The sequence below is a fragment of the Choloepus didactylus genome, chromosome 8 (assembly GCF_015220235.1).
Source record: "Choloepus didactylus isolate mChoDid1 chromosome 8, mChoDid1.pri, whole genome shotgun sequence".
NCBI lineage: Eukaryota > Metazoa > Chordata > Mammalia > Pilosa > Megalonychidae > Choloepus > Choloepus didactylus.
Genome location: NC_051314.1, coordinates 105,384,427 through 105,409,732, shown reverse-complemented (window position 1 = coordinate 105,409,732; position 25,306 = coordinate 105,384,427). Strand labels below are relative to the sequence as shown.

The window sequence follows — 25,306 nt, the reverse complement described above, 5'->3', positions numbered from 1 at the left end:
ATGTCTCTTTTATTTTAAGACCCCTTATATATTTAAACCCTTCTACAGATCAGCACAGATTTATCACCAAGGGAAAAATATTTTTAACTGTAATTCTAGTTCAACATTTGAAATCACAATCCCATTTTGTGCTAGTTAAAAAGAAAAATCAGGAGTGTTTTTTTGCTATCCTTGACTTTAGAAATTGCAAACTGTGAAAAATTGAAGGAGGACAGAGGCTAAGAAATATTCTGCGTTAGAAAATGTCCTCCAGAAGTCAGCTATGAGTAGTGCGAGAATGTGGATTTCAGAAGATGGGAGTAGGAAGGGATGAATATCAAAAGAACGAGGAGAAAGATAGAGGAGTACAAAGACAAATCAAAGTGAAGTGAAAAACAAGGTCTTGGAGTAATATGAAAGAGGAAGGCAATAAATATGTATGGTGACGCTCTAAATTCAAGACATGTTGCTTTGTATTTACATTAAAAAAACAGACCGGAGCTTAAAAACTAAAAACTGTCCGGAACAACATTAGTGAATTGCAAATGCATTATGTTAAGTGAAAGAAGCCAGACTCAAAGACCACATGTTGTATGAATCCATTTATGTAATATTCTGGAAAAGGCAAACTAAAGGAACAGAAAATAGATTAGTAGTTACAGGGGACTAGTGGGAAAAGGGAGGAGGGGTTTGATTAAGGGGCACAAGGTGCTTTTTGGGGAGATAGAAATATCCTGTATCTTGGTTGTGATGGTTATGTGAACAGTAAGCATTTGTCAAAATTCATAGAATTGGACACTTTAAAAGGGTGAGTTTTACTGTATGTAAATTATACCTCAATAAACTTGACTTTCTAAAAAAATTAAAAAGGCACAAGCTCTGCCCTCAATAAACCTATAGGCTGATGAGAAAAACTACACAGACACATATGCAATAATATAAATTAATAAGAAACTTTAAATTTAATTGTTCTAGAATAAAAGTTAGTAGGAAGGGTTTTAGGTTTACTCTGGTAAAGGGAAAAAGGGAAACTGTTAGAGATAAATAAAAGGAACAGCAAATAAAGTGTGGGGAAATTTAAAGGAGAAATAAGGGTTAATGAAGTTAAAATAATATTGCATATATTATCTCAATTATTCCTAATAAAGAAATGGAGTGACTCAGAAAGACATGAAAGAGGAAGGAAGGAAAATTGGTAAAATTATATACATATATATATATATTTAAATCTAGAAACAAATGTTTTTAAAAGAATTTAAGGTAAGGAAAGGAACCTTGAGGTAGCCTCTGGGCCGTGAGTCCCCAAGCCCACAAAGCTTTCTGAAATCTCCATATAAACATCTAGACTTTCATTCTGAGACTTAATCTTATCCCAGTTATCTTTGATATGTATGGTATAAAGATGTTTATTATCTAAAAAAACTAGGACACCAAATAAAATGTGATTATCTTGTCACAGCTCCTTTCTAAATAATTGAACCACACAGTTCAGAGTCGTAATGATTGAACTTGGTGAAAAAAGGTTGTAGACTATACATTCCTCAATTCAACTATTAGCTCCTGTAGACTAAAGACTCATATTACTTGTATCCAACCAGCACAATGCCAAGTTCAATGGCCACCTGTATAGGATATGGCCAACAACACCTTGTTGATTTGATTTAATGTTGATTTTTGGAGATGTCAGCACCCAGAATAGTATAGAAAAAAAATGCTTCTCTTAAATCTGAAGCCTTTTTTTGATCATGAATGAACTTTCTCCTAAGAATCATTTTATTTTTTTATGTTTCAATTCCACATATTATTTCTTACAACTTAACCTCATTTTTTTCTTTTATAGGTGAACATTATGAAAATTAAAAAGCAATTAGGAGACATGGACAACAAGTTTGTCCAGGTAATGATAAAATGCTTTACAACTAAGAAAGAAAAATAGTTCCGTAAAGAAATATCAGAGAATTTCAGTTAATGGCCTCCTTCCATCTGGAGTTTATTCTTCCTTTCTGCATATTACCCATACTTCAAGGCTTAGCTCAAATGTTACCTACTTCTCTAGACCTCCCAATAATCTTCCCCAACCAAAACATGACTCCATCTCTGAACTCCCCCAAGATTATATACATTGAGATAAAGGTAGACTCAAAATTTTAGACTTGGAAGGGAACTTGATGATATATATATATATATTTTTTTTTTCTTCAAGCAAAAGAAGTATATGCTCATTGTAATAACTAAAACATTCTAGAACTCATTCACATAAAAAAGAAAAATAATCCCCCTTCATCAAAGAGAAACACCATGAACATTCTATTATATTCTTTCATATTTTTCTATAGTTATATTTACATATTGTTCTTACTGTTCTACTGGAATCATAGTATACATACTGTTTAGCAACTTGCTTTTTCACTTAGCATTTTTCCTTCCACAACTTTCTATGCCAGTAGGTGTAATTTTACCTCCTTATTTTCACTGCTATGTAATATAGGATTTGATTTTTGGATTTATTGAATTTTTTCAACATTTGGAGCTTTACAGTCAATGTTTTGCTGATACAAATTCTGAATCAAAAATCCATATCTTTGCTTGCTTTTGAAGTATTTCTCTAAGAATCACCTTCTAGAACTCATATTTCTTGAATCCCAGTATACTGTTCTTCCTGCTATAGCTCTGCTTTTCTTTTTTAAGGTACCCTGCAAGCCTATTATGGGCCAAATCATTTAAAACCTTTAAAAGCATTATTTACTCCTGACATATGTGCAATTGGCATTCATGTCTTAGAAGGGGATGGTTTGCTTTCAGCCTGTGTCTTTTTCTTACTGATAGAAACCATGTGAAACCATCTGTTATCTCTACCAGACAACCTATAGGAGACATGGGAAGAAAAAGAGGAACCAGACCCCTCTTATGGACCATTCTTTGGCTAAATTACAGGGGGCAAATATTCATATTGACATAGTGAGGACTTACATGTATAAATCATTAATTTTAGAAGATTTAAAAGAAATACTATCTTCTTACTTCCTCAGAAACCTACTATGGAGTCTGTTGTTCCAACTGGTAGCTTGGTAGAAGTTTTATTATTATTATTATTTTAGGAATAAGTAGTAAAGTTTATTGAAGAAAACGAGAAAGATTACATGTTAAAGAGAAAGTGAATGTGTTTGAGGAGAAGCACACACCTGGTGGAAGTTAAGGAGCAGAGATGGAGTAATGAACTGAGAGAAAGATGAATTATAATTAGCTACTATTCTGTAAATGTATTGTTTCAGTTTGCTAAAGCTGCCAGAATGCAATATACCAGAAATGGACTGGCCTTTAACAGTAGGGATTTATTAAGTTACAAGTTAAAATCCTAAGGCCATGAAAAATGTCCAAATTAAGGCATCAGCAAGAGGATACCTTCTCTGAAGAAAGGCTGCTGGCATCTAGGGTTCCTCTGTCACATGGGAAGGCACATGGCTGGCATCTGCTGGTCCTTCACTCCTGAGTTCCCTTGCTTTCAGCTTCTGATTCCAGTGGCTTTCTCTCTGAGCATCTGTGGGTTCTCTCTTAGCATCTCTGGGACGTTTCTCTCTCTAAGCTCTCTCCAAATGTCCCAGCCTATTTATCGCTCATAAAGGTCTACAGTAAAGGATTATGACCAACATTGAATAGGTCAGGTCACATCTCAATTGAAACAACCTAATCAAAACTTTCCACCCACAATAGATATGCACCCACAAGAATGGATTAAAAGAACATGGCCTTTCCTGGGTACGTAATAGCTCCAAATCAGCACATGTATAAAGTATTATTAATACTTTTATTAATCCTTTGATGATTCATCCTGCAATTTATCATGATTACACTATGAATTTCTCTAAGAGGAAGGATTTTGCTGAGTAAAATTAAATTTCAACATATCCACTAACTAAATAAATGGTATCAAAATGAGTGAGCTGCTATTGTATAAACTAGAAAAACATAATTTTCATTTTACCCACAATTGTGGGTGTCTTTTCAGGCTGATGCTTGTAATGAAGCTCATGGATTAAAGGAGAAACTCATTGAGAGAATGGAGGTAAGATTTCACAGTTACATAAGTTCAAATGGTGTTAAAATAAAATGTGTTATATTTAAATTCAGGGATATTTCTTTCCCTAGAGGTTGAGAGTTCTTCACATACTGGTCTCTTTCTAGCTTTATTACCCTAAACTCTTCCTCCTGGCATTCTGCTTTGGGTCAAGGGAACATCTTACAGTTCTGATATACTCCCAAGCTCTCATACTCCTCTCTCCATCTGGAACTTATTCTTCATGTCTACATATTACCCATTCTTCAAGGCTTAGCTCAAATGTCATCTGCTCCTCCAGACCTCCCCTAATTTCCCCCAACCAAAAAATGGCTCCATCTCTGAACTTCCCCAAGATCCTATACATTGAGATAAAGGTGAATGGATAAATGGAAAAATGAATGAATGCACGCATCTATCTGTCACCTACTCAGAAGTGCCTAATCATCCCATCTATTTAAAGTAGATGTCCCCACCACCAAATCTCAGCTAATCTGCTTCACCTTATTTATTTTCTCTTTAGCATGTATCTAAGCCTTTAATATGTAATATATATGTATGCGTGTTTAATTTTTTTTGCCTTTTCTTCATCCTCCACAACCATCCACATAATAAGATGCATGTCGCTTGTCTATTCTGTTAACCACAATATCCTAGAACACTGCCTAGTAGGCAGTAGAAACTCAATAAATATGTTTTGCAAAATGAAAACGTTGAATAAATGAATTCAGCACAGGGATGATCATCTTTCTAAATGTATAATCCAGTAGTTAAAGATTAGCATGTGGGTTTCTTTTCATTTTCTATCATGGGGGCTACCTTACTCTGCAAATGTGTAAGTCTCCTTCTATTAGGTGAGTATGCATCTGCCAGTGACCTCCTCACATGACTTACACAGTACGGATTTGTAATGTGGGCCCCTGAGGTGCTGTGGATGAAAAGCACTCTGCATTGTCTGCAAAAAGACTGGCAGGCATCTAGAATCATTGAGGTTCTAAAATAATTGATTGCACTTTTTCCTTAAGAACTTTTGCAAGGATATGACTCTGGGGAATTACCAAATGAAAGAAAGGAAAACAGACTCTTCTAGTCCTGAAGAAAAGGGTATTGAAGAAACACAGTCACTGCTTCCTCAGTCTCCACCACTCCCTTTAGTGGAAAACACTCCTCCCCATGTTACAGTATGGTAAGTCAGAAATAGGGACCAGTGTGGGCTGGACAAACAACCTAAAATGTCTGGACTACAGTAAGATTGAACATCTTCAAGTGCTGACTAAAAATCTGTTTTACAATCTTCTGTAGATTATCTATTCAAGTATTTTAAATGTCTCTTTGTTTATTGGAATCATAGTATTTTTCTTATTTCAGGTATACATCTATAGATATACATTATTTTAGATATAGAAATACAGATTGCTTTCATTTACAGACAAAAATCTTAAAGGATGGTGTCTGCAAACTATGATAGTCATATATATCATATGCCAATGTAACATACTATATTAATAGGTAAAAGGACAAAAACTACATGGTCACCTCAAAATCTTTTGACAAAATCCAACCATCTTTCATGATAAAAACACTCAACAAACTAGGAATAGAAAGGAATTTCCTCCAACTGATAAAGAGCATTTATTAAAACAAACAAATAAACCCTCAGCTAACATCATACTTAATGCTGAAAGACTAATAGCTTTGTAAGATTAAGAAAAAGAAAAGATGTCCATGCTTGCCACTTCTATGCAACATTGTACTGGAGGTTCTAGCTAATTAGGAAAGATAAAGAAATAAGAAGCATCCATATTTGAACAGAAGAAGTAAAACTATCTCTATTTGCAGATTTGATGATTTTGTATATAGAAAATCCTAAGGAATCCACTAAAAAACTATTAGAACTAATAAATGAGTTCAACAAGGTTGTAGGACACAAAATAACTATATAAAATCAGTTTGTCCTTTCTATATACTAGCAATGAACAATTAGAAAATGAAATTGCAAAAAAAAATCCATTTAGAATAGTATCAAAAAGAACAAAGGGCATAGTATAAATGTAACAAAACAAGGGAAAGACTAGTTAAAAACTATAAAACATCATCAGAATAAATTAAATACCTAAATAAATGGAAAGCCATTATGCATTCATGAATTTGGAGGACTTAATATCGTTAAGATAGCAGTACTTCTAAAATTTGTCTACAGATTCAATGCATTCTCTATCACAATCCCAGCTGCCTTATTTTTTTTTGCAGAAACTGACAAGCTGATTCTAGAATTCATATGGAAACATAAAGGAATGAGAATAGCCAGAATAATCTTTAAAAAGAACAAAGCTGGGGGACTCACAGTCTCCAATGTTAAAACCTACTATAAACTGCAGTAATGAAAGTGCACCATTCATTAAAGACTATTCTCTTCCCATGGAAATGTTTGGCACTCTTGTCAAAAGTCAGTCAGTCATAGATGTATGTGTTTATTTCTGGAATGTCTAATTTTATTGATCTATGTGTCTATCCTTATGCCATTACTGGGAGATATGTACATTTTAATTAATATAGATTTTATATTAATCTATTAATATTAATCTATTAATATGGATTTTATAGATTTTTTTTCTTAAGCAAAGAGTTTTTTTAAATTATTATAACACTTAATGATGACAAAGTGGCCACCAGATAAGCTCTCTTGGTAAAAACCCTTTTACAAAGCTCCTGAGCAATATACATTAATAGATTTTAAAATGTTCGTATCTACCCAGGATTGGCATAAGGCTAGACACATAGATCAATAAAATTTGAGAGTCCATAAATAAACCCATATCTATGACTGATGACTTTTGACTAGAGTGCCAAACACTTCCATGGGAAAAGAATAGTCTTTAACAAATGGCGCAGGGACACTGGATACCCATATACAAAAGGGTGAATTTGGACTCCTGCCTTATACCATATACAAAAATTAACTTAAAATGGATCAAGGACTTAAATGTAAGAACTAAAAATATAAAATTCTTCATAGAAAACATAGATATAAATCTTCTTAACCTTGGATTAGGCAATTGTTTCTTCAATATGGCACCTACAGCTCAAGAAATCAAAGGAGAAAAGAGATATATTGAACTTCCTCAAAATTTAAAACTATTGCACTTCAAAGGACATCATCAAGAAAATGGAAAGACAGTTCACAAAATGGGAGAACATATTTGCAAATCTATCTCTGATAAGGATCTAGTATCCAGGAAATATAAATACCTCTCATAACTCAACAACAAAAAGACAACCCAATTAAAAAGTTTCTCCAAAGAGATATACAAATGACCAATAAGCACATAAAAAGATGGCCGACATTATTAGACATTAAGGGACTATAAATCAAAACTATAATGAGCTATCGCTTCACACCCACTAGGAGGGCTATAATAAACACCAAACAATAACAAGTGTTTGTGATTATGTGGAGAAATTGCAGTCCTCATATATTACAGGTGAGTTTTTTTGGAAAAAAAACTGGCAACTTCTGAAAATGCTAATCATAGAGTTACCGTATGACCCAGAAAATCCACTCCTAGATATATGCCCAGGAAAATGGAGCACATACATCCACCAAAATCTGTACACAAATATTGATAGCAGCATTATTCGTGATAGCCAAAAAGTGGAAATGATCCAAATGTCCATCAACTGATGAATGTATAAACACAATGTAGTATTTCCACCCAAAGAAATACTATTCAGCCATAAAAAGGAATGAGTTACTGATATATGTTACAACACGAATGATCCTTGAAACCCTGTGCTAAGTGAAAGAAGCCAGTCACAAAAGGCTACATATTGCCTTATTCCATTTATATGAAATGTCCAGAATAAGCAAATCCATACAGAGAGTAGAAGAGTGGTTTACAGGGGCTGGAAGGAAGGGGAACAGAGTGATCTCTAATGGATATGATATTTCTTTTAAGGATGGTGAAAATGTCCTGAAATTAAATAGTGTTGATGGTAGCATAACCTTTAATAAACTAAAATCCACCGAATTGTATACTTTAATAAGGTGAATACTATGCTATGTGGATTATATTTAAGAAAGAAAGAGAGAGAGAGAAAGCAAGCAAGCTTTTCAATTATCACTTCATTGTTTTATATGCATGGGTTATAATCCAGTTGAGTTGACCATCTTTTCTTCATATCATTACATCCTAGTTAAGATTGCCTGAGACTTTGCCCAGGCACTTATTAGAGATGGGAAATACAGTATACTAGTTCTATTATAGCATGTTTATACACTGTTATTTTGAGGAAGTATGTCTTACCTGATTCAGGCATTATGTAGCAATCTTTCTGGTTCAGGGAGTGGCCTCTTCCTGGCATTGTCCTTGTATTCTGAGTTCCCTTTATGGTGCTCCCCTATGTATTGACCACAAATAATGTGTAAATCTTGGAAATTAAAGATTTTATGCATAATAAAATTTGAAAATTAAAAATACATAGTATTTAACAGTCAAAAGAATGTTTTTATTTTTACAGAAGACATATTCAAAATGAATACAATTGTTGATGAAATATTAACCTTTGGTTCTGTACAGATGCCATCATGAAAAGACATTTTAATTTAGTAGTTACGATGTTTTTCAAAGAAAAATATGTCTGAACCTTTATTCAGGAATATTATACATGTTCTATTATTTGCTCAATAAGAGAAAACTTTAAAAACTTAAAGAAAAGTTGGACAGAATTCACTTTTAAATAAAAATCAAATGATTCATTAGTTTCAAAAAATGAATATGAATCCAACCATACCTAGACTATTCACTGAAGGAAGAAAAACTAGAAAAAACACACTCCATTCGAAACCACACATATGAACACACTCCATGCAAAACAAACAAAACAAAGCAAAACAAAAATGAAAGGAAGGAAGGAAGGATATATTAAGTTTCTGTCTTAGATTGGCAGAACTGCTATCACAAATACCATACAATGGGTTGGCTTAAACAATGGGAATTTTGGGCTTACTGTCTTGAGGCTAGGAGAAGTCCAAAATCTAGATATCTACAAGGTTTGCTTTCCCCCCAAAGACTGTAGTGCTGGCTGCAGGCAATCCTTGGGAATCCTTGACTTCTTGTCACATGTTATTGTTCTCTCATTTCTTTCATCTATGTTCCCACTGACCTTCTGCTTCTCCATGTGGCCTTCTCTTTATAAAGCCTCCAGTATTCCAGATTAAGGTCCACCCTCATTCAGTTTGGCCAAATTTAGCTAAAAAAACAACATCTTCAAGAGCTCCTATTTATAATGGGTTCATACCTACAGGAATGTGAATTAAGATTAAGAACATACTTAAATTGGGATATATAATTCAATCTCCCGCAGTTTCCTAGACAAATTGGCACAAACTGCATGGCTTAACACAACAGAAATTTATTCTCTCACAGTTCTGGAGGCCGGAAGTCCAAAATCAAGGTGTTGGCAATGTTAGTTCCTTCTGGAGGCTCTAAGGGAGAATCCTAGGTTCTGCTGGTGGCAGGCCATCCTTGTCATTCCTTGGTTTATAGCTGCACATCTCCAGTCTTTGCTGGCATTTCTCCATGACTTTCTTCTCTGCGTCTCTGTATGTCTTCTTTTCTGTCTCTTATAAGGACACCTGTCATTTTCGTTTTCCAGCTGCTAAAACAAATACCACACAATGATTTGGCTCACAGTTTTAAGGCTAGGAGAACTATAAAATCGAGGAATCAGCAAGGCGATGCTTTCTCCCTCAAGACTGTGGCATTCCAGGGTCCCTGCCAGAGGAGCCCTTGGCTTTTCTGTCAAATAGCAATGCACTTGGTGATGACTCTCCTTTATCTTCTGTGCTCTGACGACCTTCTGGATTCTTCCTGTGGCTTTTTCTCTCTTTGTCTGAATTTCTGCTTATAAAGGACTCCAGGAATCCGGATTAAAGCCCACTTTGATTCATTTGGGCCACACCTTAACTGAAGTAACATCGTCAAGAAGTCCTATTTTTAACAGGTTCACACCCACTAGTGTGTGGACCAAAACTAAGAACATGTCAAAACTGGGGTACACAATTCAATCCACCACACCTGTCCTTAGATTTGGGACCCATCCTAATCCAGAATGATCTTAATTACATCTGCAGATACCCTTATTCCAGATAAAGTAGCATTCTGAGGTTTCAGATAAACATATCTATTCAACCAACTACAGAAGGGAGGGAGGAAGGGAGGGAAGGAGGAAAAGGAGGAAGAAAGGAAGGAAAGAAAGAAGGAAGGAAGTGAAGAAGGGAAAAGTGAGGAAGGGGGAGGAAGGAAAACATAACTGGTTATGTTAAATTGATGGGATTATATATTTTTCCTTCTCCATTTCCAAATTATCTGTAATTTAAAACATTGTTTTTCCTTAGAAAATATATGGTTAAAATTTTTCTTTGAAAATATGAAGTATGCTATTTCCAAAGATGAATTTAGGAGTTTAGGAGGAATTTAGGAATAATAGTGTTTATTTATTAGATATGTTTTGGTAGTGAGTTGTTTTCTCTCTTCATAGAAGAGCTAATCTATATTTAGTGCACCTTGAAGGCAGGGCATCTTCTCTGTTTCATCTTAGCAGCCCTCAAAGTCCATTCCTAACAGAGTATATTATGAACATTGGCTCTTTAATAAATATGTGAAGTAAAAGCAATTATTTATGTTACTGCCAAGAGATTGTAGGAGGAAATGCCGATAAATTTGCCTCAGATTTATAGAATCCACCAAGTTGAATTGTAAAAAATAGATCCATAGCTAGCTTTAAATGTTCTCTAGAATTTCTTTTCTAGAATATATTATAGATGGTATTTATCTCCAGGTAATTGGATAATCCATGACTTTTATTTTCTTCTTTGTAATTTTCTGGATTTTCTACACTAATTGTGTATTTCATTTATAATTAGACAATAATAATGGAAGTATTTAAAGACAAATAAAATATATCATAAGGTGCAGCCCAGTTGGAAGAGCCCTCAAAGACTTGAAAAAGTTTACACAACTTTATAAGAGAAGTTCTGTTCCAGGACAAAACTAGTGACAGAGCTGCATTCCGTTATCACATTATATGAAAGTCTAACTGCCTGTGCCTCTATTTCCCCCCCAAATAGGCATCATATACCTCACAGGTGAGGTAAAGATTGCAATAATCTGTTGGTACTGTGTGAACAGCATTTCAAAGGAAAGAGCTACATACACAATGTCCAATGTTTCATTGTTTCAGGGCCAGAGAATCTTAGAATCCCAATGCCAGCCTTGATGTGGACTTAAGTGCTCATCTACTCTAAACTCCTTTTACAGATGTAAACTGAGGACGAGGGAAGTTTAGTTACTTACCTGAAGTTACAGAGTAGGTGGAGGAGTCAAGAGTCACATTAGGGTGGTTCTTCAGAATTTTCTTAACCAGATGTTTTCTCTCTTTGTAGGAAACGTGCACTGAGGATTTCCATCTTGTTTGTGTCCTCACCTTCACTGGACTTTATGTTATGTACATTTTTTGATCCTACCGCTTTATCTTTGAAATGATGCTTACCTAGAATGCTTGGGCCCAAACAATGTGGGAACTACGAGAGATTATTACGGCCTTTCTTGAATTTAGAAGTAGAAGATTTGTTACCCTCCTAAAGATAAAAAGTTACCATTACCCTATTGACTTTCCTCCCCAATAAAATTCTGGCTGTTCTTGTGTTATGCTTGTTAACAACTGTTGCAAAAAAAAAAAAAATACTGTATGTTGCTTTGCAAAGGATATTGCAATTAGGTGGAAACTGGTTTCTCACAGAAAAAATGAAAACAGTTCATCATCAGTCTTATGACTTGCAATGACTTCTTGAATCATTCCACACGTTGTTTAAAGTGTTCCTTCAGACTATTAGCCTATCCTCCTCTCCCAATGCTGAGTATGTTCAGACTATTAAGTATTAGCTCCCTTGGTTGTTCTCCTCATTTTGACCTTTGGTGTCTCAGAATTCCTCTCCATCAATTGGATTGGGGTCATGTTTTGGATATAGTGGACATTTCTTGGTTTCACTTCCTAATACTCATTTCTCTTTTTGGGGAAAGCACCCTGATTTTGTTTTGGTTTAACTACCTTTCTCCAGAAAGCATACTGTGGCTGGTCTGTCAGTTACTGTTCCCTGTCATCCTAGTAACAAGAATTAGGAATGTCAAATCAGACACTCTTTAAGACTTAGAATTTTGAAAAGAATCATACAAAGAATGGAAATGGTTGGAACTTTGATTTTGTGAACTATCCAATCATCTTCCTCTGCTTAAGTTAGCCAGAGTTGGTTCTGTTGATGACAGTCAAATGATTATGGTAGAAGATTTTGAATGCCAGATTGAAGCATGTTTCGCCTAATCTGGTAGATAATGGGGAAATATTAAAATTTCTTTTAACACAAGAAATACTTATAATTTAACTGTGCAAGATTAATAGAGCCATAAAGAATAAATTGGAATAGAAGGGCAGATGGGATATGAGAAATCAGTCATTTAGGAGGACTAAAGGGGTAGAAATGGGAATTGAAAGGAGATGATGGGTGAAGCAGATTTTGGGAGGGTGGATTTCATGGTATTTGGTTGTGAATGGATGTGGGGTTAAGAGTTTGGTTTCAGAGATGTGGAATGCAGTCTCAATTCTCCTCACATTTGAGTCAATTTGCAAGACTAGATAATATTTGTGGAGATTGACTCATGTCCTCTATAAAAGGCATGTTAAGGTCCTAACCCCTGGTCATGCAGGTATGAATCCATTTGAAAATAGGACCTTTGAAGATGTTCTATGAGTTATGGTGGGCCCAAAAGAGGGTAGGCCTTAATCCAATATGGCTGAAGTCCTTATAAGTGAAGGAAATTTGACATGAGAAAAGAACCCACAAGGAGATGGGAGTCAGTTGGAACCTGGAAGAGAAAGGAGAGGGCATTACCATGTGAAGGTAAAAGCAAGGAACCCAAGGATTATTGGGCAGCTAAAACACTACTGACCCTGGGAGGAAGCAAGCCTTCTAGCCTCTGAAACCATGAGCTGATATATTCCCGTTGTTAAGCCAACTCCTTATATGGTATTTGTCTTAGCAGCCTGGAAATTAAGACAATGGCAGAGATGAAGAGAAGACTTTTCAGACAAAGGAAACACTGTGAGTAAAATTTTGAAGCCAGGAAAATAAGGCAGTCAGAAGACTTGATATAGCATAATGCTCACCACATTAATTTGTACATTACTTAAAGATAAACCCTATGCCTCTTTCATTTTTGTGGTCTCTGTAAGAGTGATTCCCAAATGTTTTTCTGATGATTGGATGCATCAGAATCACTTGGAGCTTTATAAATGAGATATTCCTAATCCCACCACCAGATATTTGGATTCAGTAGAGCTAATATGGGGTCCAAACATTTAATTTTTAAAAAATCTCCCAAGCTGAGTCTGATACAAATCCTGATTTGGGTACCAGATCTTAGTATACTTTAGGACAGTACTGTGCATTCTGTAGGCACTCAATAAAAATAAGTTGAAATAAATTAAACTACATGTTCTTAGTTTGTTGCACCCAGTGCGACACTCAATGTTTATTTGTTCAATAATTTTCATCATAGGCGTTTTCCCAATGACCCCACCTTCTTATACCCTTGAAGTAATTTTCAACTCCTTTACTATCTTTTTATTTTTATACCCCAGCAATCACTGGCCCCTTCCAATTCTTTTGTAGTAATTTTTATTATACCATCCCTTATTCTTTGTATTTCTGTAATTATAGATAATAGTCCTTATTATATCAGTGGATTACTGCTAGAAAAATTCAGCCTGTTGTTTCTATTTCCATAGATTGCTGTTATGCACATAACATCAGAAAATATTTGACTCCAAATGTCATTTTTATCCTGGCATTCTACAGCCAGAAAACTATATTGGTTGCTAGAAATGTGCAATTTGCATGGTAGTAATTCTCTATTTGTGATGTTTAACAGAATTCCCCAAAGAGACTATTAACTATACAGTTGTCTAAGTATCACCTCTAGAAATTCTGATTCTTTAGCTCTGACATGGGTATCTGATATCTTCTATTTTAGTTACTCTCACTAACAATTCTAATAACCCAAAGTTTAAGAGTTAACATCCTATGACATGAGCCAAAGCTACCTGGTATTACAAATTGGTTGCGATCCTATACAAGGATAATCAAGAGGTGACTAACTTTTTTTTTCCCCATGTGGGGTACATCAAGGAATTTTCAGGACATACAGAAAAGGAAAAAGCTCTGGGAACAGTGTATAATATATTCAAAAGATCTTGTGATAGTGAGAGAATATGCTGACAGAAACATGAAAAAAAGTCACCATTAGACTTTTTTACAGATAAAAGTCCTGATCTTTATCTGCCAACTGTGTGAAATTGATGGGGTCACTCAATCTATATCCTTGAAAGGTGGATCCCAGCACTCGTTCCCCCAGCCACCCAGAGTGTTGGCTGCTGGGAGTTCACAGCTGAGCCCCTCCCTGGGAATTCCTTTAGTCAAAGGGAGCTGCTTCACCTAGGGTTACTCTCCGTCCCTGGCCAGGGCCTATCTCTGAAGGGCCATTTCAGCCTCAAAGCTCCCCAACAGTGGCTAAGGTCTCTCGTGCAGCCCTGTAGCAGTTCAACTGCTCCCTCTGTCCAATCCTCTTTCTTTCATCCCCTTGCAGTTGTTGAGCCTGAGAGTATTCCCAGTAAACTGACCCAAAAATCTTCATCTCTGAGTCCATTTCTGGGTGATCCCAACCTCAGACACCTCTGTTTATAAATGTATAAAATGAGAAAATAATACCTACCTCATGAGAGGATTAAAGGACCTCATGTTTAGAAGGTTGTAGGGTACTATTATTATTATTATTATTGTCATGAACAATATTTTTAAACCCTTGAGATTACCATAATTAAGAGCTTTTGTCTGGTCTAATAGTAAATGAATTTCTGAATATACTTCTTGAAGTATATTACCTTGAAGTCAAAATGAGTGAGTCACAAATTTTGAAGTCATTCTTAACTCCTTTCTTTCTCATATTCCACTAGTAGTCTATCAGGAAATCTTGTTGATTCTGCTTTAAAACATATGCAGAATTCAACCACTTCTCACCAGCTCCCTGATACCAACCCCCAACATACCACCATTATTGCAAAGTTCTCCAGTTCTCTCTTTCATTGTCCTTTGCTCACATATAATCCAGAAGTCAGAGTGATATGTTATTACGTAGGTCAAATCATGTCACTCCTCTGCTCCAAAACCCTCCAATTACTCCCCATTTGTTTTAGAGTAAAAGCCAAAGTCCTGACAATGCCTACAAGGACCTATATGATTCAGCCACTGGCCTCCAGTAGCTCTCGAACCTCATCCTGTTCACACCACTCTGGTTTCACTGACATCCTGCTTTTGGGACACATCAGGCACAGTCTAACCTCAAGGGCTTCTTCCCACCTGTCCCCTCTGCCTGGCTGTCTCTTTGCCTGGATATCCACATGACTCACTCCCTCAATGCCTTCAAATCTTGGATCAAATGTCATCTTCTTGGCTATCATAATAAAAAAAGATAGATAATAATAAGTGTTCACATGGATGTGGAGAAACTGAACCCTTGTGTACTGCTGATGAGAATGTAAAATGATGCGGCCACTTTGGAAAACAGCTTGGCAGTTCCTCAAAAAAGTTAAAGAGTTACTGTATGATCCAGCAATTCTACTCCTAGACCCAAGAGGACAGAAAATATATGGTCACATAAAAACCTGTACATGAATGGTCATAACAGCATTATTCACAATAGCCAGAAGGTGGAAAGAACCCAAGTGTTCATAAGTAGATGAATGGATAAATAAAATGTGGACTATCCGTGCAATCAAATACTAGTCAGCCATAAAAAGGAATGAAGTTTCACTGAATGCTACAAAGTGGATGCTAAGTGAAAAAAGTCAGACACAAAAAACCACATATTGTATGATTCCATTTATATGAAGTATCCTAAATAGGCAAATCTGTAAAGACGAAGGTTAATGGTATCAGGGAAGTGGGGAAAGAGGACTGCTAATGGGTACAGGGTTTCTTTTGGGAATAATGAAGTATTTTGGAATTTGATAGTGGTTGTTCCAGTTTTCTAATGCTGCCATTATGCAAAATACCAGAAATGGACTGGCTTTAATAAGGGGGGTATATTTTGTTACAAATTTACAGTCTGAAGGCCATGAAAATGTCCAAATTAAGGCATCAACACGAGTATACCTTCACCAAAGGAAGGCCAATAGCGTCCGAAAAACCTCTGTTAGCTGGAAAGTCACATGGCTGGCATCTGCTGATCCTGGGTTGTGTTCCAGCTCCTCTCTCAGTTCCTGTGCTTACTTCAAAATGTTGTTCTTGGGGTGTTTTGTCCTCTCTTAGCTTCTCTGGAGCAAACACTGGGCTAGCATCTTCAAAGTGTCAGCAAAAGTCCGCTTTCAATGGCTGTCTCCAAAATGTCTCTCTTGGATGCTCTCCAAAATGTCACTGTCAGCTGCTCTGAGGTCCTTCTGTTTGTGAGCTCTTTTATAGGACTACAGCGATTCAACCAAGATCCACCCTGAATGGGTGGTGTCCATATCTCCAATGAAATAATCTATTCAAATGTTTCACCCACAGTTGATTGAGTCACATCTCCATGGAAACACTCAATCAAAGGATTCCAATGTAATCAACACTATATGTCTGCCCCCACAAGATTGCATTAAAGAACATGGCATCTGGGGGAACATAATACATCCAAACTAGCACAGTGGTGATGGTTGCACAATCTTGTGAATACACTGAAAACCACTGAATTGTAACTTTAGAAGAGTGTATTTTATGGTATATGAATATATCTCAATACTTTAAAAATGTTATCTTCTTAGTAAGGTCTATATGACCATTATGTTTAAAAATCCCCCCCCATATATACACTGTAGCATATATACATAATATCAGAAAATATATCAGTTTGAAAATAGAGATAATAGCATTGAGAATAATAAGAAAAGTTTCCTTAGTGATTATTTTTTGCGGAACGCTAATAGGCTAAAAAATGTTTAAAGAATAGAGAAAGAGAAAGTGAGAGAGTCAAGGTCTGAAGGCAGTTGATTTATCACTAGGGAGAAAAAGAGCTGGATCTGAGAAAGGCTTGTGAATGAACAAAGAATTAGAAGAAGAAAAAGAAAACATGTTCCATGTTTGGCAAGTAGGTTTCCCAGGTTATTATGGCCATATCCATTCATGTAGACAAGACAACCACACTGGGTTACAGATGAGAAAGCACATTGCTGGGAACAAACCTACTAAGATGTTCTCAGGACTTAATAGGTCCCAGGGAAGCAAAAAATAATATTCATTGGCTGGTGGAATGGAGACTAATATTATACTACTTGTCTAGGATTGGAATTGGCTGAGACAGTATTTTCAGGTTAAAGGACCCTAGACTAGCAGCCAAGCAGAACTGGGGGAAAGGTAGAAATTGCACATTTTGTTTGAAATGCAGGGTGGAGTGGAAGGGAGGGTGTATATCCCTATGTCCTTAGAGGGCCTCTGAGTTGCCTAGGAGATTATCTTCGATTTTGGAATGACTTCATGAAGTGCGAAGCCATTTGTAGTTTTTGTTTTGTTTTAAGTTTCAGTTTTCAAATCTCTTTTTTCTACATGGCTTTTAGGAGACTCATTACTATTCAATGGCATGGCATATTTACTAACCAAGTGATATGAGGTTTTTGTTTTTACTTGACTGTTTGGAATAATGGCTTTTTCTCAATTTCTCCTCATTTTGAAACTGACTTTACTGCTATTGACTAACCTCTAAGAGATTTTGTTTTATAAATAAAGCAAGGTACAGAATAATGTAGCAATGCCTACCCAGTGGCCATTCCCCATCTCCCCTTTTTACTGTTCAGGTATCTGCCCTTCCCCTTTATGATTCTGGGTCAGATCTCAGTCGTTCTAAGCCAATTGTGGTGACCCTGATGGCCCTGTCAGTGACTGGTTTAGACTGACAGATGATTCAGTTATGACCAGTGAGACTTGAAGGTATAACTATTGGGAGAGGGAAGCCTTCTGGACCAGGGTTTCCTTTACCTGAAAAAGAGACAGTAGGATATAAAAATTAACTCAGAATGGATCTAAATGTGAAACTAAGACCATAAAACTACTAGAAGAAAACAAGAGGGCGACATCTTCAAGTCCTTGTATTAGGTGATCATTTCTTAGAATTCACACCAAAAGCACAAACAACAAAAGAAAAATTAGATAAATGGGACTTCATCAAAATAAAAAACTCCAAAAATCTGAGGTCCAGTTACTTTTTTTTAGTATCAGAGCCTCTCCACACTAGAGAGTGAGGTTTGCCCTCCCTTTCCCATTCTGGGCATGAAGCCCACACTGTCTGTCCCAATCTGGAAACTTGTGTTCCCTTTCACTTCTGGCATGTGGCATGAATTTGCCACATGCTCAAAAATCAGATTCATTCCCAGGACTTTTTTTTCTTTTGGAAGGGCGTTTGCTACTTGTGATTGATAAATGGGCAAAGTAAGTGATTCAGTTACTGTGTTTAAAGAGAAGTAGAGGTTTAACTGTTGGGATGCTTTTGTTTGTAACAGAATACCTGAATAATATTTGTTTAAAGAAGAAGGATATTTATTATCTCATGTGGCAAAATATATGCAGCTAGGGTGGTTCCAGGGTTGGTTAATTGAGCATCTTAATGCCATTTGTGTTCTGAATTACCTTATCTTCTATTCTCTTGGCTTTCCCCTTATGGTCCCAAGATGGTTGCTGTTGTTCCAAACATCTTCACATGATAGAACATCCAACAAAAGGAAAGAACAGGGAAAAATCTTTCCCAGATGCTCCCAGCAGATTTCCTTTGGGAACCATCAACAAGACTAGATTACAGTCCCCCAACATACCAATTACTGACCCTGATTGGCTGTCCTTCCCACTCCCCTGTACTTGTGAGTCAAAGTCCAACTAATGCTTACCCCATTCAGCTGTCACCAAAAACTCTTTTCTTTAAAAGAAGAAATCAGGTATACCCAAAAATGTTAACAGTTATCTCTAAGTAGTGGGATTGCAAGTGATTTTTCTTTTCTTCTTAAGAAGATTTTATGCAATGAATATGTTTTCTTTTAACTTTTTATTTTAAAATAATTTCAAATGTACAGAAAATTTGCAAGAATAGATTTGAGAAACTCCCTAAACCCTTTATCCAGATCCACCAATTTTTAACATTTTGATACATTTGCTTTATTTCTGTCTCTCCCCCCACTCCTCTATATATACACACATTTTTTTTCTGAACCATATGAAAGTCTGCATACATCTTCTTTTTACTCCATAATATTTAAATGTTTATTTCCTAAGAACAAGAATATTCTCTTACAGAGCAACAGTATGGTTATAATATTTAGTAAATTTAATGTTGATACAATACTTTAATCAACTATCCATATTCCAATTTCATCAATTGTCCCAATAATATTCTTTATAGAATTTTTTTTCCCACACAGGCTCTAATAGGCTCATGTATTGAATTCAGTTACCATATTTTTAAAATCTCCTTTCATCTGGATGACTTCCTCAGCCCTTCTTTTTCTCTCATGCCACTGACATTTTTAAGAGTAAGCTAGTTATTTTATAGCATGTCCCTCAATTTGTGTTTGTTTTTGTTTCCTCCTGATTAGATTCAGATTATGCATTTTTGGCTACAATATAAGTGATAGTGGAGGCCCACAATGTCTAGCCACATCTCACCGGTGATGTTAATTTTGATCACCTGGTCAAGGTGCTGCTGGTTTCTCCACTAATGTATGAGGCTTTTCTTTTTTAATAGCAGAAGGATGTCACTTTTTAATTAAAATGTAATTCACATACATAAAATACAACCTTTTAAAAGTGTACAGGTTGGTGGGTTTAATGTATGGGTTTTCAATCATAAAGCAAAATGTTTTTAATAATAAACTACACAATATAGCAATACAATAACTGGGAACAGGTTTAAATGAAAAATTGTATTCCACACTCTATGCTCTCTGATTTGTGTAAATACCACTTAGTACACCGCATCAAAGATACGAATTTGAGAGCTAGAAGGAACTTTAAGCATCATCTTGCTGAGACAAAATTTAAGGTCTGGAGATACAAAGTAACTTGCCCAAAGTTAGTAACTGAGCCAGAACTAGGACCACAGTCTTCTGTCTAGACCTGCCAACCTTCCCACTCCTCTGTCATGAGCCAAAGAACAAAAAATGCTTTCCCTGCCCAGTTATCCCCCCAAAACTCTTTTCTTCGAAAGAAGAGATCCAGTTCCTCCCTCCTTTCACTGGCAGTATTATAACATTCCCAGGTCTTCAGTCCAGACTGCAGATCTGTTCAGATTAAAACACTATTCATGTCCAAAGAGGAAACAGGTTTTCTGTTTTATCATTTAAATGAGTTACCTTACTCCCTAGTTATCTCAGCAAACTCACCGCTTACTGCTCATGGCTTGCAGCTTGGAGCCAGCAAAATAATGAGATAAAGAGGCCAGACAATGGTATGTTGGATTCCTTCCACAGAGGAGCCTTTGTAAGATTTGTGAGTGGAAGAGTAATGTTTTTTTCCTGGCTAGAAACAGTCAACCGAGCTATTTTGATATCTACCACAAGGCTAAAATTGTAGAGAAGGACCATCCTGTCTGGCAGCGCAGCCTGTGTGTGTAGGTTGTAAAAGGCAGTATCAGCCCAGCAGGAGATTCAGTGCCAGGCACGCCTGATGTTTAGATCATTACACTAATATATTTCCTGTACTGCTGTTTTGTTTCATGACGGCAAGCACTTGACTCTTCTTTGCCTCTGCTTCTCCTACTGGTGATAAGAAGATTTTGTGAAGACAGATAAAGTCAAAGAGAGTATAATGAATGGAACAAATCCTAGTGGCTCTTCCATTTACTGGCTATGAGATCTTGGGAAAGTTACTTAACCCTTCTAGGCAGGATAAATTACATAATTTGCAGGGCCCAGGGAAAAACGGAAATCTGGGGCCTTGTGTTCAAAAATTAAAAATTTTGAGGTGGCAACATCAAAGCATTAAACCAAGTGCGGAACCCTTCTAAGCTTGGGGCTCTGGGTAACCGCACACCTCACCTGCCCATGAAGCTGGCTCTGCTTCTAGGCCTCAGTTTCCCTATCTGGAAAGTGGTTATAATAATTGCCTTTAGAGTTATTGGGGAGATTAAATCATATTCTAGGACTGACTTTCAGAGAATATGAAAGACTGACCAAGAGAGACTTCCGAAGTAGAACATTAAATGTCCCAGGATCACAAGAAAGAGTTTGTTTTCTTTTTCTCTATTTAAAGTCAATGAACAATTAGTCAGTGCAGGGAGAGCTATAAGGACAGAATCTCATCTTCAGGGCTGAGAGATTCTGCTGGGACAAACAATGCAAGCTGTTTGATATTTTGCTTATTTCTAGACTTAGGGTCTCTGCTGTAGGGCATGCCATTTCTTTTACCTCCTCCCTCCCCCTTGCCTCCTGCCCAGAAGTATCCGCCACAGAAAGTGGCATTTGGACCCTGGAACTTCTGTGTTGTTGCCTGACTTTCTGACAAAAGTGTTATTATTTCCACACATATGACTCTTTTATTCTATAAATAAATAAAGCTTTAGAAGGCAACTGAACACAGGCTGACTGACTAAACTAGGACAGGACAAATAAAGCTGATCTTTAGAAGATTATTTCTCAGGAGATAAAGTCAGTAGGTTCTGAGTGACATTTTGGAAGGGGCAATCATTTTCTTTGCTACATTTATTACCTTCTAAAAGAATTAAAAGCCAGTAGACTCAATGGATTAGAGTAAGATCTCTAACCCTAATCATTTTTCATGTAATAATACCATACAGAAACAATTTTTAAGCACAAAACATAAAATTCTAAATCTTTGGCTGGTATTTTAGCAGATTTCAATTTCTTTGCAATTCAACCTCACCCAAGGCAGGCTTGAGTTGAGAGTCTGGCTCTTTTCCTTCTTAATATAACGATGGGATCATTAGCTTACAACATCCATCGATTGCCCTTTTGATAGGAAATTTCAGTCTTAAAAATGAGTCTTTTACAGAATATCCCAGAATTGTCCCTGGGATGCACTTCCTTAACTTCCCATCTGAACATACTCATCCTACAGAAGATTGTGGATTTCATGAACCATACTTCACTACCAAAAGAAAAGAACATTCTAAGCAAAATAAAACCCTATTATCTGATTTATCTTTCTCAAAATGTTACTTCACTCAGCAAGTTAATTTTGTTGTTTCAATGTGCCTTTTTTTTTTAGTTAAACAACAAAGGAGCATGTCACAAAATTGCAAAATAATTTCTTGACTTGCATAAATCTCTGACTGAACTGGGTTTTAAAAAAAAAAATGAGTCCTATAAGAAAGCAGCACTTTTCCTTGTACCAGTGGCCACTCTTCCAAATGTATTCAATAAAAGCAAAACGAGGTTGGTTTAGGCAAGTTTTTTTAGTGAAAAAAGAGGTGGTATTAAGTTATGCCATGACTTTGTTCTCATTATAACAAGAATCGATCTGAACTCCTTCAAGATCCTAAATGATCTGGCCACTGCCTAATTCTTCACCTTTGTGCTACTCTCTACCTCACTCACTGTGTCCCAAGCCACCCTCCTTTTTTTTTTTAAACATATTTTTTATTATGGAATATAACACACACACACACACACACACACACACAGAAGTGACAGCTTTCCAAGTGCAATTTATCAAGTAGTCAGAGAGCAAATTTCAAAGAATATTATGGGTTACACTCTTCCCCCAGATCTCTGTGGAGCTACCTGGTTTTCGGCATTCAGAACTAAAATACAATAGCAACTCTGATCACCTCATCTAAAGGGTCCTGTCTGTTCTCATCTACACCACCTCTGTGTTTTCGTCATAGCACACACCCTCTGATATTCTTTTTCTTTTTTCTTTACTTACCTTCTGTCATCCCCATTCCAAACTAGAATGTGAGGAGCTCCCTGAAATCAGGGATCTTATCTTCCTTGCCCTGTCCTCTAAGTTTAAAACAAAGCCTGGAACATGGCATCATTAATAAATACAAAATTCTCATGGTATCAAAAATCTTATGCCAGCAAGAGGAATTGAGCCAGGTTACCTTTAAAAAGTTGAATGAACAAATTCCCATGATGCCCAGCTCCTGGGCAATCCAATCTGCTCATTATCCTAGAAGAACATAAAAAATACAGACTCTGTCTCAACGCACTGGGCAAATATCTGGTGGCCAACTCTTTCAAGCTGAATATAGCAAGGAAGACAATTATAAGAGGTAGCATTTACTGAGTGCTTGCTGTGTCTTGTATATTTCTCCCAAGCCATCGAGGTAGGTATCATTATCCTTATATTACAGATGAGGAAACTGAGGCTAACGAGTTCAGTTTTCTGAGGTAAACCATTCACTTCCTTTCTGTTTCAATAACTTTGATGAACAAATAGGTGGCTGCGGAGGTGGGGAGGACTTGACCACCTTGAAGCAAGAGAACAAAGGCCTTTGGGGCTAAGGAGTCTCTTCACTCTTGTTTTTCCCAGTTGGAGGTGGTCTGAAGGGCCATGGCAACTGTTGAGAAATGAGTAATACCCACTTGGTCAGTCTCCATTTCCCCCATTAGAAAGGGGAATGTGATCAGGAATGTTTCCCTACCATTTTGCAATTAGGGTGGGTTCAAGAAACTATCCTCACAATCTCATTCTCCCCTTATGGAAAAAAAAAAAAAAAAAAGTCTGGTTGCTACTCCTGGGGCAGCTGCTGCTGCTCCTCCTCCCACTACCTCATGGGCACTTCTTTTTTCACAACATAGAGACCGGGACCCACAGAGCGATGTTGCGAGAGATGTAGAAAGATAAAACAATATTCAAGTTCCTTTTCTTTTGGTCTTTGTTCCTTGCCCCTGTAACCACACCCTCATCATTCTAGCTGCTTTGGGAAGGAATGAGGTAGAACAGGGCCATGTAATTAATATAATTATATTTAATTAATATGCAATGACAATTACACCTTCAAAACTAATACATTCGAGAATTCCCGCAGTGTGTAGCACCAACAAGACAGACTAAGGCTGACCCAAAGGAATGTCACAAAGAAATACGATTTAGCAACAAACTAAGTCTTGATCCACAGACCATATCTTCACCTCATTTAGGAATAAAAACACTTTACTTTTTTCCATTCCATTTCTTTCAGGGGCGGTAAAACATTCTCACATTTATCATTCCTATTAGCTAAGCTCTCTCAAGTGGAAAGGCATTAAGGCTTGTCCAAATTACCTCAGGTGGTGGAGGTTTAGTGTTAAGAATAGTTGGGAAACAAAGGAAATGCAGCAAACCACTGAACCATCAAGCGTCAAAAGAACTGAAACGTGGTTCAGGGCAGTGACTCAACCAGTTTATAATTCTTGTAATTCACCTTCTCTCTCAGCGCAGCGTCTACTACCAGACTGCTTGGTTGAACCAAGCCACCTCCTAGCTGTGCGCCTTTGAGCAAGTTACTTAAGTTCTCTGTGATTCAGTTTCCTCATCTGTGAAATAGAAACAGACCTCACAGGGCCGACGTTAATATATTCAAAGCCTTTAAAGTGGTACCTGGCACGCAGAATACGGTATGTTTTTGCCATTATCATTACCATTTTAATTTTTGTTGTACTTTCGACGTCTTCTCCAGCTGCTACCCACTACCCCGTGGTGCCTGATACTTTCTATGTCACCCTCTGCTTCTGCCTCTTTCCCTTTTATGTTTTCCTGCAGTTACTGTTTACTTTGCTCTGACTTTATTTTCTTTACCTCATGGCTTCATACTCACGCTTCTGTTTACTGCTTTTAGCCCCTCATTCAGTGTCCCGAGAGTGGATTTGATGGGGTCGGTTAGTGACTATTCAGTATGGAGCTCTGCTATTGGTCAGGGTTCCTGCGCCTGCCCGCGCGCCCCGGGCTGTTGAGTTTAAATATGGCGGTCTTTGATGTAGGTGGGAATCCATGGTCTAATCGTTAATGGTCCAAGTGGCGAGGGTCTCAGGACTTTGAGACATCCCGAGTGTAAAGAATCATTTCTGACTGTCAGAGGAGTCTGTGGAGTAGCAGCTTCGAGGGGTTCGTGGACTCCCCTGCAGTACACTCTTTCTTTAGCGTTATTGGCATCCGTTTATAGATACGGAAGCTGAAGCTCAGAAGTGTCAGGTGATCTTAGGTCT

General features: G+C 36.9%; 1 protein-coding gene across 1 annotated transcript in view; it reads left to right on the top strand.

The window, feature by feature from the left end:
* Positions 1-11,676, top strand: part of SMCO2 (single-pass membrane protein with coiled-coil domains 2) — a 47,904-nt gene extending 36,228 nt beyond the window's left edge. The window contains 4 exon segments of the mRNA XM_037847485.1: positions 3,986-4,042; positions 5,059-5,214; positions 11,589-11,624; positions 11,626-11,676. Of these exon segments, the coding sequence (XP_037703413.1) occupies positions 3,986-4,042; positions 5,059-5,214; positions 11,589-11,624; positions 11,626-11,676 (300 nt within the window).
* The last annotated feature ends 13,630 nt before the right edge of the window (positions 11,677-25,306 follow it).